The sequence below is a fragment of the Anopheles moucheti genome, chromosome 2 (assembly GCF_943734755.1).
Source record: "Anopheles moucheti chromosome 2, idAnoMoucSN_F20_07, whole genome shotgun sequence".
Classification (NCBI taxonomy): domain Eukaryota; kingdom Metazoa; phylum Arthropoda; class Insecta; order Diptera; family Culicidae; genus Anopheles; species Anopheles moucheti.
Window position 1 is genome coordinate 90,515,595 of NC_069140.1, and position 12,314 is coordinate 90,527,908.

Sequence of the window (12,314 nt, forward strand, 5' to 3'; positions counted from 1 at the left end):
ATTACACGTTGCCGAGTTGGATACCGCGCTCAAATTTACACAGCTTCCGCCAGCGAAACTCACTATCACAGTCTCATGTCCTCTTAAGATTAGGTTTTTTTTGGTAGGTGGGCGCGACCCACTTGCGGCCCGAAAGAAACAGTTATGCTACAGCGTACGTATGCGTAAGTGTGAGTGTGACATGTATGCGTGTGGGTCGCGTAGATAGGAACGACCCCAGCACGGCCGCTCCTGTACTAAACCGAAACATTTTTAGTACAGCCAATTTTACATCCGTGTTCTTTGCGTCTCTCGCGTTCTTTTCGATGGTTCGTTCTTTGGTTTCTTCTTGTTTCAGTGTCTCACATGAAAGCGCATTCAAGTTTTATGTCTTATATGTTTTAAACTTCACTTTTATAAATATCCTCTCCACTTCCTAGGAGGAGTGTGAGTTTTTCTCCTTTCTTTTAGAGGTTTTTGCGAAAATATATGTGTGTCTGTGTGTGTGTGTGTGTTTTTTTTTCAAAAATGTATAAAACTGTTCGCTTTATTTCGCAGCAGTACGATTGGAAGAGGTGCGTATAGCCATCGGTGCAATATAGTGCAAGGATCAGGATGTCCTTGCTTGCTTTTTTGGGAGGATTTTTTTCCGTTCGTTCACTTTCAGCCAAGCGGTTTTTAGGAGGATCATTTGAAAAGAATCGCCATCAATATTGTGCATTATTTCCGTAAGTAATCGCCTTGGCTAATGTAGCCGTCCCAGCTTCACACACTGTGCCATTGCTGTGGTCCATTAAATTGCCTGCTCCTTATGCGTATTGTTTTGAACACATTTGTTCCCTTTTGTTTTCGTACAGTTCCCAGTACCCTTACTGCGTGCCCGCCACTCTGCCCCCTTCTCATGCTCGCACCCGACCCCAGACTCCAGGAGCTCCAGGAGCGTGAGAGAGCGAGCTTAGATTAAATATTATACATCGTCCTCGAGGCTTTTCATGGCGAGCGAGGGTGAGGAAGCTAGCGACGGGGCAGCCGGCAACTGAAGCGGTGAGATTTGCTGCTGTTGCTGCTGCTGGTGCTGCACGATCGCACCGAGCGTGGCGGGCGAGTGCAGCGGATGGACACCGGCCGGCATCGGCGGTGGCATCGGGTGCGGCTGGTGCAGCGGATGCGCCTGGTACGGTTGCATCGGCGGTAATATCATCTTCTGCTGCATCGTCATCGAGTTGATGGCGTGCGTTAATTGATCCAATTTCTTATCCATCACAGATAGTTGCTGCTCGACGCGGTACAGCCGGGCGCCGACCGTCATCGGTTTGATGTTGCCGACCCGATCAATGCCGGCCAGATAGCTGCCCGGCTTGCCGAGCGTTTGGTCCAGCCGGCGCTGCAGCTCCTTGATGCGCACCATCATGTTCAGGTGGCCCTGCGAGTACTGCTCGATCACGTCCCGCACGTCGTACGGTTTGCGCGCCTGCTGAAACTTACGCCGCGCGACAAAGTATTTGATCTTCCGGATCGCACGTATCGCATTCCGGTGCGCTTCCGTCAGTCTAGCCAGGGACGAGTGGAAAGAGAACGAACGATACATTGCATTAGCTCATTAGCACACACACTCACACGGCTCGGGTCAGTTCGTGCGTGAAAGTGATTCTTTTCTGCCAGCGCTACCGGCGTGTTGATTGTTTCCGTCTTGCATGCGCACGAAGCAAGCTACTTACTGCGTGACACGGGCCGGTTCCGGTTCGTCGTCCGGTTCCGGTTCGGCTTCCACCTCATCGCTCGGTGCTTCCGTGACGGAACTGTTTTGGCTAACGAACACACCCCGGTTCGGATCGTTTCGACGCGTCCGCAGCGGAGTGCCTGAAAGGAAGTAGGGAAATTCGTTTTACTGCTATCGTTTTAATTGCGCGTCACATGAACATTACTGTCAGATAAATTATACTACAGTGAGTAACATAACTATGCGGATATTAAGGGTAGAACATTATGTTACGAGCAGTTATGTTCATTAAAAGCACAAATTTTCTCATTAGAATGAATGTAATCCGCCAAAAAACTACGGTTTCGATAATTAATTGTCATTGATTTAACTTTCAACTTTTATATTACATTTTCATTATTATTTTAAGAACACTAGAAATCGGTTGGGTATTTGGTATCGGCGCCAGTGCCACAAAAAGGACAGACAGACAAAATCCCATTCTAACCGGTTCATTTTAGGTTCGTGGACTTATTATCCAGCTAGATGAAAACTAACTGTTAACTAGTTCTCTAGGCTAAACTGTAATATTCTAGCTTAGATGTTCTATCAAAAAAAACAGAAGACTTGTGTCCATGTAGTTTTGTTCAGGACTGCAACAGATAACTGCAAACCAACTATTTCGTAAAATGTTATCTTGAAATAAAAGCTTCCATTTTCATAATTTTCATTCGAACGGAATGAATACATTTTTGACATCATTTTGACTTACATAAAAAGGCACTTCCACTAGTTTACTACACAGTCACTTTTATTAATAAATTATAATTTGCCCAAATTTACATTATGTATTACTTATTAAACCAAACCACCTGTCCATTTCAACACTGGCTATATGATTTAGTGACTTTGTGAAAACCCCCAAATTGTATGTTCTCTTCTGGCCCTATACAAACACAACGGGAGCAAATACAGGGCAAGCATAGATAAAAACATGTTAGGCTATGAAAATTCCTCACTCTAATAGTTCTAATCACGCTCGTCGTCCGTGTTTGCGTGTCACCGGTACGAATGCAATTTGCGGTCTTGTAAAAAGTGTGCTTGTTTTACAAGCTGCTTTTACGGTGAGAAAAAAAAATGCTCCGTTATTATACGTATGGCTTTTTATATTTACAGTTCTTTGGCATTTTTTGTGATTTTTTTACTTCTTTCTTCTTCGGAGTGTAGTGTTATCATACGGTTGAGTTGCATGATCACGAACGCTAGTGTCAACGAGAGCATCGGCCAGTTGTGGGATGGTTAATAAATGGCTGTTTATTCGAGCATTCGTGCGTATGAGTAATTAGGAAAAAGGATAGTTTTTTTTCGCTCCATTCGCTCCTGAATACAGTGCTATAAGTAGTACCATTTGCAAAGGTAAGTACCATAATTCCTATTCCTATGGGGCATTTTTTATGGGAAAGATGGAAAGTTGAATGTACTCTTGCTTTTTAGTTTTACTATTGCGCAGGAGTTGTATCATTTTTTCGACTCTTTTTTTCCTTTTTTTATTTACGCTCGTTTGTAATACTTACGTGCCCATACGCACGGTCTAATGGAGACGCCCAGTTATTTGTTGTTCCATATACTAATGGAGACGCCCAGTTGTTTGTGAAAAGTGTTTCGTATAGTAATAATAAAACAACCAATCGTTTTTCGATGAAAAGAGTTAACATTGCTAACTAGACACACACACACAACAAAAAACCACCAAGTATCAACCAATTTTTCGCAGCAAGATAGTTCCACGTTTTTCCCCCGTTCGCACAAAAATTCTCTTCACGAACAAAGACATAATTCTGGGTACTGCATTTGTCTTCATTTTCCAATTCGAAAACGATTGTACGAGCAGGACAGAAACGAAACGGTGCCGCTACTAGAAGCACACAGCGTCAGCCACCATTTCCCAATTCGGTGGGACTCGCAATCGAAAATGATTCCCATTTCGGTGTGTACGAAGTTGGTTAGGAACGAAATTGACCAATTAATTAAGTGCTCCCGTGGAAATGGAAGTGGGCTCTGGCATTTTGTCGGCTGCCAGCGGCACAGCGAAAGGCAGGGTTCATCATTCATCGTACGGCTGTTAACACCTTTATTACATATGCTAGCCGAACACGGACGGAACGTTCTAATTTTCTGTTAAGCTCCGATCGTGGAATTTATCGATGATTACTTCCGACACAAAACCTCGCCGAAAGAATGTGCCACAGTGGTATGGCCGATAAATTGTGGGGTTAGCAGAGTAGTGGGAGCGCACGGGGTGGTGGGAAAATATGTTTCCTACCCAACGCATCCATTCCATTTATGCTTGGAGATGCGAAGAGAATTTGGGTCATATTTTGTGCTGTCTGGGTAACAAAAGTGAAAACATTTTACCGACACGATCAAACGGTGAAATGGATGTTTTTGGAACGGGTTGATATCGTTGATATTTATAGGAAATTCTTTTGTTTTGTTTTTTCTCGTGTGTACACCCCCTTCTCGCATGATAGAGGTTTGAATTGTTGTAGCAAGGAATGTTATTGAAAAATATTTTTTAATCAATACATTTCCAGCTAGAATCTAAGGACAGGTTGATGTGATGCAATGTAACCGTTAAAAAAGCGGTCCTGTTATTTATAACCCATTTGTTGATTGTATTGGGGTGAAAATGGTTTGAAAATGTAATCCCACACAGTTAAAACTATTCTAGGGTATTCATGGGAATTATCTTTAAAAGGCAATAAAGGAGAAATAGTTTGGCAAGCAGAAATCAATTCACTGACGCTTAAAGTTACAGTACTGACATTACAAAACTACTTGCAAAAATGACATTTCATGATATATTACAGTGTGTAAAAAAATTATAGGGTTAGGTTTTTTTGTTTAATGGACATGAGCTCAAATGGAAGAGATGAATAATTTTATTTATTTTATATCATTTTGTTAGGTACTGTATTATACACAAAATACAACATTTCATATCAGAACCTTGATAATAGCACGGGTTATCAGTCATTCGTGGTCGCTTAGTTAAAGAATGTTATTTGTAACTTGTTGAAAGAATACTTAAATTTTTAATCTTGTAAAACGTATCGAACATTCAATTCATCTATCTTCTAAGCATTGTCTTTCGCTCTCAAATAAACGGGTGCCCATATAGTTGTGTTACGCACTGTACGACTCAAAATAAAGCCAAAACATACCTGCTGATCGTGGTTCTTCCATGTAGAATACAACGTCACCGTCGGATTCACTTTTCGTCAGATCTCCCGCCGCGCCACCACCGGTAGTCACTCCGCCCGGCGTGTTGGGTGTCCCAAGCTGTCCTCCCTCCTGTGCGCCACCGACGGCCGTTTGAGCAAGTGCCGTCCCCTGGCCACCGCCCGCGCCACCACCACCCCCACTACCACCAGCCGCGGAAGCACAACTCGCACCGGAAGCATTTGCACCGGCCGCCGTCGACGATGCACCAACCGACGCAGGGCCCGCCCCCGGTCCGAGGCCGGCACTGAGCGGTGGTTTCATCTGGGGCGCCTCCATGCGGTTCCGGGATTTGCGCCGTTTCAGCACCGATGCACCGCGTCGCGCCACCTGCACCATTAGGGTCTGAACCCGAATGTTTCGTATAAAGGACAACGAACAACGAACACATTGATACACACCGAGGAGCGCACGCACAACATTCGGTTTTTGGAAGCAAAGCGAGCAGCAGGGGGGGGGGGGGGGATGTGAAGGACGTGCCGGGTGTGTGGAAGGGTAGGTAGGGGTGTAGGGGAGGGGAGGAGAGGATTTTGTAAGAATGGTACGATCTACTACTACTTGGATGTTCGGAATGGGACATTGTGCGTTCAAGCAGATTCATTCCTAGGGTGGAAATGTTATGGTTCTTATGGGTTTTAGTAAGCATTTCAAGGGGGTTTATTTAATGCCTTATCAACTGCAAATCAAATCGCTTTAACTGATCGAACAAATATTTATTTTATAGAGTTAATATAATTCCCTGAAATATACTTATTTTAAGGAACAAAACAGCAATACTCAAATAAGGAAAAGTTTTGTGGCAGCTTTTGATTAATGCAATCGTTTCATCGCTCTTGTCATCGTTTGCTATTTGTCAGCGTTATCAGGTTCTATTCTGCCTAGCAAACCAACTGCTTGTCACAGGAAACAAAATTAACATACGTTCTGACCTTCCACGGAAACAAACTTCTGTACAAACAATTGGATGTGACAGCAGTGGATAGAGAAATATGTGTACTGCTTTGCCAAAGGTCACCTTTTTCGGAAGCATAACAAGCAACCGCCAACCGTTTGTCTTTGGAAATGTTAAGGAAACATTCCAACACTACCAAGAATTGGCAATGGGAATTAATCTTTAATGGTTCCATTTTGCTGCGAGACACGGGAAGGATCTTGGCAGGATAAAAAAAAAGTATATCTATATACACAGAGCACCGTTTGCGTCTTGAGTGTTCCCACATATTGAATTGGATTACAATTGGATTATCTACCCTGGGATGATATACGTCGCACCGCTGCCTTGTTACCTCTGTCCCCCGCGCCCCATGTATCGATTGACTTGTGTGAATGGCACTTGTCTTTTTCGACTTCCGGTTCCGTCAACGACCATCGAAACAAATCAATCAACGGGCCGGTATCGGTAACAATTGATACATCATCACATATCCGATGATAAAGTGCTATCGGTGCGGTGGCAACAGGCAACAACATGGCACGTACGTGAAATGGAAGCATTGTCTTAATCGAGAACGAAAGTTATTAGCTTTTCGACGGTGGCTTTTGCGGGAAAGACATTTGTACTGCGTTATTCTTTTGATTTATCATGTATGGCGTGAAGGTTTCCGGTGCAAAGGCTGTTCTTTTTGGGAGTGTCATGAATTTTTAAACTCTGTAATAAAGGTTTGTATACCACCGAGCGATATATTCACGCTCACGTACATTAGTATTAGGTTCGCGGGTAAGTTATGGTCGTTTTGGAATCTTCCATTTTTATTCAGAGACTCATAACTCTTTAAAGATTCTTTGCGTAATTTAAGCAAATGAATGATTCTCAATCTTTATTATGAAGGCTCTTAAGGTTTTTAATGTTTTATCAGGAAAGCAAGAATACCAGGAAAGCATCTACGGAAGAGGTAGCACCTTGTACAGCAATTTTGGTCGAAAACCGCCGAAAGATATGCAATATTTAAACACTAACTTTCCCGTTGGTCGAGTAAAATTTTGCAGCAATTTTGCTTAAAAACCGCCGAAAGTTATGCAATGTTTAAACACTAACTTTCCCGTTGGTCGTTAAAAATTTCTTCGGAAACTACCAGTTTCCGAATGTATAGTACCAGGAGAGCATGCACGGAAGAGGTAGCTCCTGGTACTGCGCCGTAAGGTATGCAATGTTTACACACTAACTTTGCAACCAACTTTACGCCGTAAAGTATGCAATGTTTATACACTAACTTTCCATACAAACCAGCTGTTTTCAGATTTCGGATACCAGGAGAGCATGTTTTTCAAGAGGTAGCACCTGGTACCAACCGAGCACCCGGATGTTGCACAACACATGTTGCACAACACATGTTGCGCAACATATGTTGCATAGCATCTGACATGCAACATATGTCGCGCAACATATGTTGCGCAACATCTTTCATGCAACATCTTACATGTAACTACCGGGAAGTGCATGATTTGTGCCTGCTCGGCTGGTACCAGGTGTTACCTCTTGAAAAACATGCTCTCCTAGTATTGGAAATGTGAAAACTGCTGGTTTGTATGAAAAGTTAGTTTTTAAACATTGCATACCTTACGGCGCAGTACCAGGAGCTACCTCTTCCGTGCATGCTCTCCTGGTACTTTAAATTCGGAAACTGGTAGTTTTCGAAGAAATTTTTCTCGACCAACGGGAAAGTTAGTGTTTAAACATTGCATACCTTTCGGCGGTTTTTGAGCAAAATTGCTGCAAAATGTGACTCGATCAACGGGAAAGTTAATGTTTAAATATTGCATACCTTTCGGCGGTTTTCGACCAAAATTGCTGTACAAGGTGCTGCCTCTTCCGTGGATGCTTTCCTGATATCGGGAATCTGAAAACAGCTAGTTTTGTATGGAATTTCGTACCAGCCAACGGGAAGTTTGGGCGAGATTAAGCATGCTTTCCGTTTCATCTATCTTCCTTACACTAGCGATCGCTCTCACGGGTTTGATAGTATGCAAAGCAATAGTGATGGGCAAATTTATTCCACCTCTTGAAAAACATGCTCTCCTGGTATCGGAAATCTGAAAACAATTGTGTGCGCGGCAACGGTATAGTGGTTCTTCGCAGTTGTTAAGCTGATTTGGTCATTGGACAAATTTGTCAGCATTTTGTCAACTTTCCCTAGCCTGGCAAAAGACGTAAGTAGTAATCAGTCCTTATTTTGAGTGACTTTTTCAATTAAAATTACCATAAACAGAACAAATCTTAATGAACGTCCATACCTTTAATAAGTACCTTGGTGCAGTACTACCCTTAAATTGTTTTGGCATTGGGGAATGAATAAAACAAATCAATTTTTACAAGCGCCGTGAACAGAACTGACAGAACGAATGTGTCGAACGAGCTACCACAGCAAACGCAACACAACTAGTTGCATGACCGTGCAATGGAAGATATTTGCCCGCTGTTGGATGGTGAAATTTCCACGAAAGCAACATGGTTTTGCACAAACTTTTCTCTTCTTGGAAGCTGAAGCTAGCATTCCAAACGTCCATCCAACCACGGACGGACCAAGTTTCGTAGCGAAATCTCACCCTCAATCGGAACATTAAAGTAAAAAGAAACCTGGGAACGGTACACCCCGCTTGCGGTGTGGAGTGAGAATGGAAAGCCAAGGGATGAAACAACAACCCTACACGCAACAAGTGTCCACTGGTGGCAGAGACAGAAAACACTTTCCCAAAGGGGGGTCCGAACGTCTGAAGTCTTCATACGAAAGAGGGGATGGAAATGTAACGTCAGGGTGGGGAAAACATTCCACGCTAAATAGAGTATTGTAAACGAACAAGCAACACTATTTTCTCTTACTGCATTACATTCTGTGTAGCATGGCAACACCATTGTCTAGTGCGTTGTGTCCTGGCTGGAACACGTTAAGCAACTAGGCCTGAGAAAACTTTCCATGATGTTCCATCGGCTGATACCGGTATGTTGGGGCGAAAAGAAAGAATTAGATGATGTGGATTGATTGTATTGTACAAAACGCATCAGGAGGGAATGAATGAAAGATAGGAAAACTTCCTTTCATGTCTGCTTTTCCACACTTTGCTCCACAACACCTGAGTTTTCCCTTTGTCTGGTCACAATCCTGCCACACACGCTACGGGCGCAAGACGAAAAAGGGCTGTAATAATTCGTCGGCCGGAAAACGGGGGCTAATGTGTCTGTGCGGTGGGGAGCTTTGGGAGGGGGGGGGGGTGAAAAAACTTTTCCCACACCGTTTCATCGTCACCCCCGGCTACCCCCGATCCGTAACGGGCCTGCTCCAGCACCGTCGGCTGCAGGAAAAGTGAGGAGTTTTTTCTTTCAATTTTCCTACCCCACGATCGTCCCCTGCTGTGTATGCTGAACATCCGAACGAATTTGTCTGCCCGTGGTTGTTGTCAGCCGTCGCCGCGGGATTCTCCGGCGGGTGGGAAAATGTGTTTACGCTTTGGGGGACGCCCTATCCCGGGAAAACTCACCCTGCACGCAAACCCACAACCATTCCAGCATTGAATCCTTCTCAATATCACACCGGAAGTTTTCCATCATCATCATCATCATCGCCATCGCCATCACCACCAAAAGGAAAAGAACATCATAAGCCATTTTCGATGCCGCGCGGTTGTTTTGTGTGTTTCCCACCGTTTCCCAGCGGCTTCTTCAGCGCCAGCACGATGTTTTCCTTTGAGTTTTCCTTTTGCGTTTGCTTTTGGCGGAAAAGTAGATGGGAGACAGAGTAGGAGGGGTTGAGTTTCCCAGGTTTTCCCGCGTTTTACTGTACATTTTCCTGCTTTTCAAATTATCAGTTCGGTTCGCTTCGGGCGACCGAAAATGAAGTCAAGATTTTGATTCTTTCGCACAGCCAGGTGTGCGCCCAACCCAAGCCCAGTGCGGCACATTTCAAAGGCAATAAGCATAGAAGCACGAGAATGGCACCAGCGCGAAAAAGGGTAACCAAATTTTGAGCCGCTCACAAATGTGATGAAAACGGCAAACATGTTCCACCGACATGTTCATCACCTGTGGGTGGGTTTTGTTCATTTCCGGAACGATCGGTGGATCTGTTGCTTTCCCGCACGGTGTGAACCGGTTTTCGCTATTGCCTATTTTGCCGTGGACCCTTTTATGAGCTCTATAATATGTGCCAGTTTGTGCGCCTTTCAAGATGGTGTGTTTATGTGCAAATTGAAGTGTAAGGGTAGCGTGAAAACCTCACACCGTGCGTGATTATCATTCGATCAACCCATTCAGATTCAGGGACGCGATTGAAGACGAAACCCATTTTGCAAACCACAAATGTGTTTAAGGGGCTCTGGCAGTGGTGTACAGTGGGTGGAAAAAATATTGGTCTAGGTAAATATTTCCCTCAAGAGACGTAACAGATGTATCATCTTTATCACTCACTGTAATCACCGCAATCTACATGGGCGATATTTGAGGATGTAGTAGTCATGGTCGCATTTTAGCCTCCTTAGGATAAGATACATAAAGCATAAGACAGTAGATTAACGATCTCCTTGGATCAAGAAGGGCAATACAATCTTAGCAACGGGATAGTCACTCTCGATGAGTTGATCGTCTGTCATCGGCATGACGTGGTCAGCAAACTACAAGTGGTCAGATTGTAAGAAAACGAATCAGTTCTACGAATACTACCCAATCATTAATTTTTGGTTCATTTTTCCATAAGAATTCAGCCTAAAAAGTAGCAATACGGCCTGGCCGTTCCAGAGTAAATAAATAAAAAATAAAATAAAAAAAATTCAGCCTCAAAAGTGATACAGATGAATACTTATGTGAAAATTTAAAGATTTATGAGTTTTTCTATTGATGTTCTTCACATTCCCTCAACAATTTGTCAATTCGCTTTGAATAAGAGATGAATATGAATGCTTCCTCTCTGAATCAAATAAGCAACTAGACGAAAACTTATTTTACTCACTGTAAATATGGAAAAGTCTGCTAATACTATTGAATGTATTGCTTTGAATCATTTCACAAGAGTTGCTTCGTTTTCCAGAACATATACAAGGAAATTGGTGTAATTCTTCAATACCACGAATGAAAGACATCTCGTCTCTAGAAGTATGTGATGAAAGAACGGATCAGCATCACATACACCGAGAGTAACTTTCATTGAGGATGATGGGTCTTTGCCATACCATGTCCCATGCTCTAGCTCTTTATTCTTCCAACATCGTCGCCTAATCAAACATAAACATACTGCTGCAAAATGCAGAAGGAACGAAAGGTAACGCAAATCGCAGATGATGATTTGATCCAGTGCTTTTTACGATGCCGCCTCACTGGCGGCATCCATTCAACCGAGACTAGCAACAAGATTATCATCCACTCAGCTACCCTTCTGATCTGATCGTGATGAATGAAACCGAACATGAGTGTTGGCATGTTATCCATGTTGAGGCTACCGGTTGAAATGAGCTTGCGATGGGTAAAAGTAGTGCTCGGCGAGAGCATAAAACACAGCTTCACCTTACCATCAGATTACAGCCGTTTTAAGCTGAGTTTGTACGGTCTAATTTTCATCAAACATTGTTTGTGCCCTGGAAACCGGGGTCGGAAAGATACTACAATGCATTTCGATGGGTACGAAACTACAGAAATAGAGTGAATATTCGTATGTATGTCCCGTAGTTTGGTTGATTCTGTATAAATCCTAACCCCTACAGAGCATTCGTGCAGCCGTTTCCGGGAAACCCGGCGCGGCAGAAATGGGTTGCGATTGTGCTTGAGCGCATAGTTTCGAAATGGCGGGCATTCGCTCGAGGGGAAATACCAAAACCGGGAAATGAATTCGCCCGAAAGCTTGAATAAATCATCAGATTTATATGTGCTTGCCGAGCGAATTGATGCATATTTCGTAGTGATTGTGAAGAGCAACGATGTTCGTCGAAATGGCACAAATTTATGATAAAATGGAGGAAACTATCGTGGATTTGCGTGGATGGTTGTACTGTTTTCAATTGACTGTATAATGCTGCATCCTGAAATGGCGATGAATTATTTCATTCAGTTATTTTTAAACACATCTCAAATGTATTAAGATACCCATCTCGAACGCGATCCCGAATTTACCTCGAAGGATCAATTGGTATGGTAAAAGTAAACATCAATAGGATGCATCAACTTCAATCAAATTAGATTAACGAATTAGAAAAAAAAAAACAACAACCACCGATCGACTTCAGGGAAGTTCACAGAGTTAAGCCCGTGAAAACAAAAGATGCTCAATACCCCGGTAATGTGTGTGAGTGCAAACGCCCGCAAGGTATCGCGTTTCCAAAATGGCTTCATCTAATCATGCTTTCACCATCGAAGCACTTTCGCAAAAGTAAAATC

At 43.3% G+C, this 12,314-nt stretch overlaps 1 protein-coding gene across 1 annotated transcript in view; it reads right to left on the minus strand.

Annotated features, from left to right (window-relative positions):
- Positions 1–946: 946 nt before the first annotated feature.
- LOC128299795 (potassium voltage-gated channel subfamily KQT member 4-like) overlaps positions 947–12,314 on the minus strand; it is a 39,065-nt gene continuing 27,697 nt past the window's right edge. Inside the window, exons 6-8 of the mRNA XM_053035878.1 lie at positions 4,903–5,305; positions 1,698–1,839; positions 947–1,529 (exon numbers count right to left, since the gene is read on the minus strand). Of these exons, the coding sequence (XP_052891838.1) occupies positions 947–1,529; positions 1,698–1,839; positions 4,903–5,305 (1,128 nt within the window). The remainder of the gene's footprint in view (positions 1,530–1,697; positions 1,840–4,902; positions 5,306–12,314) is intronic.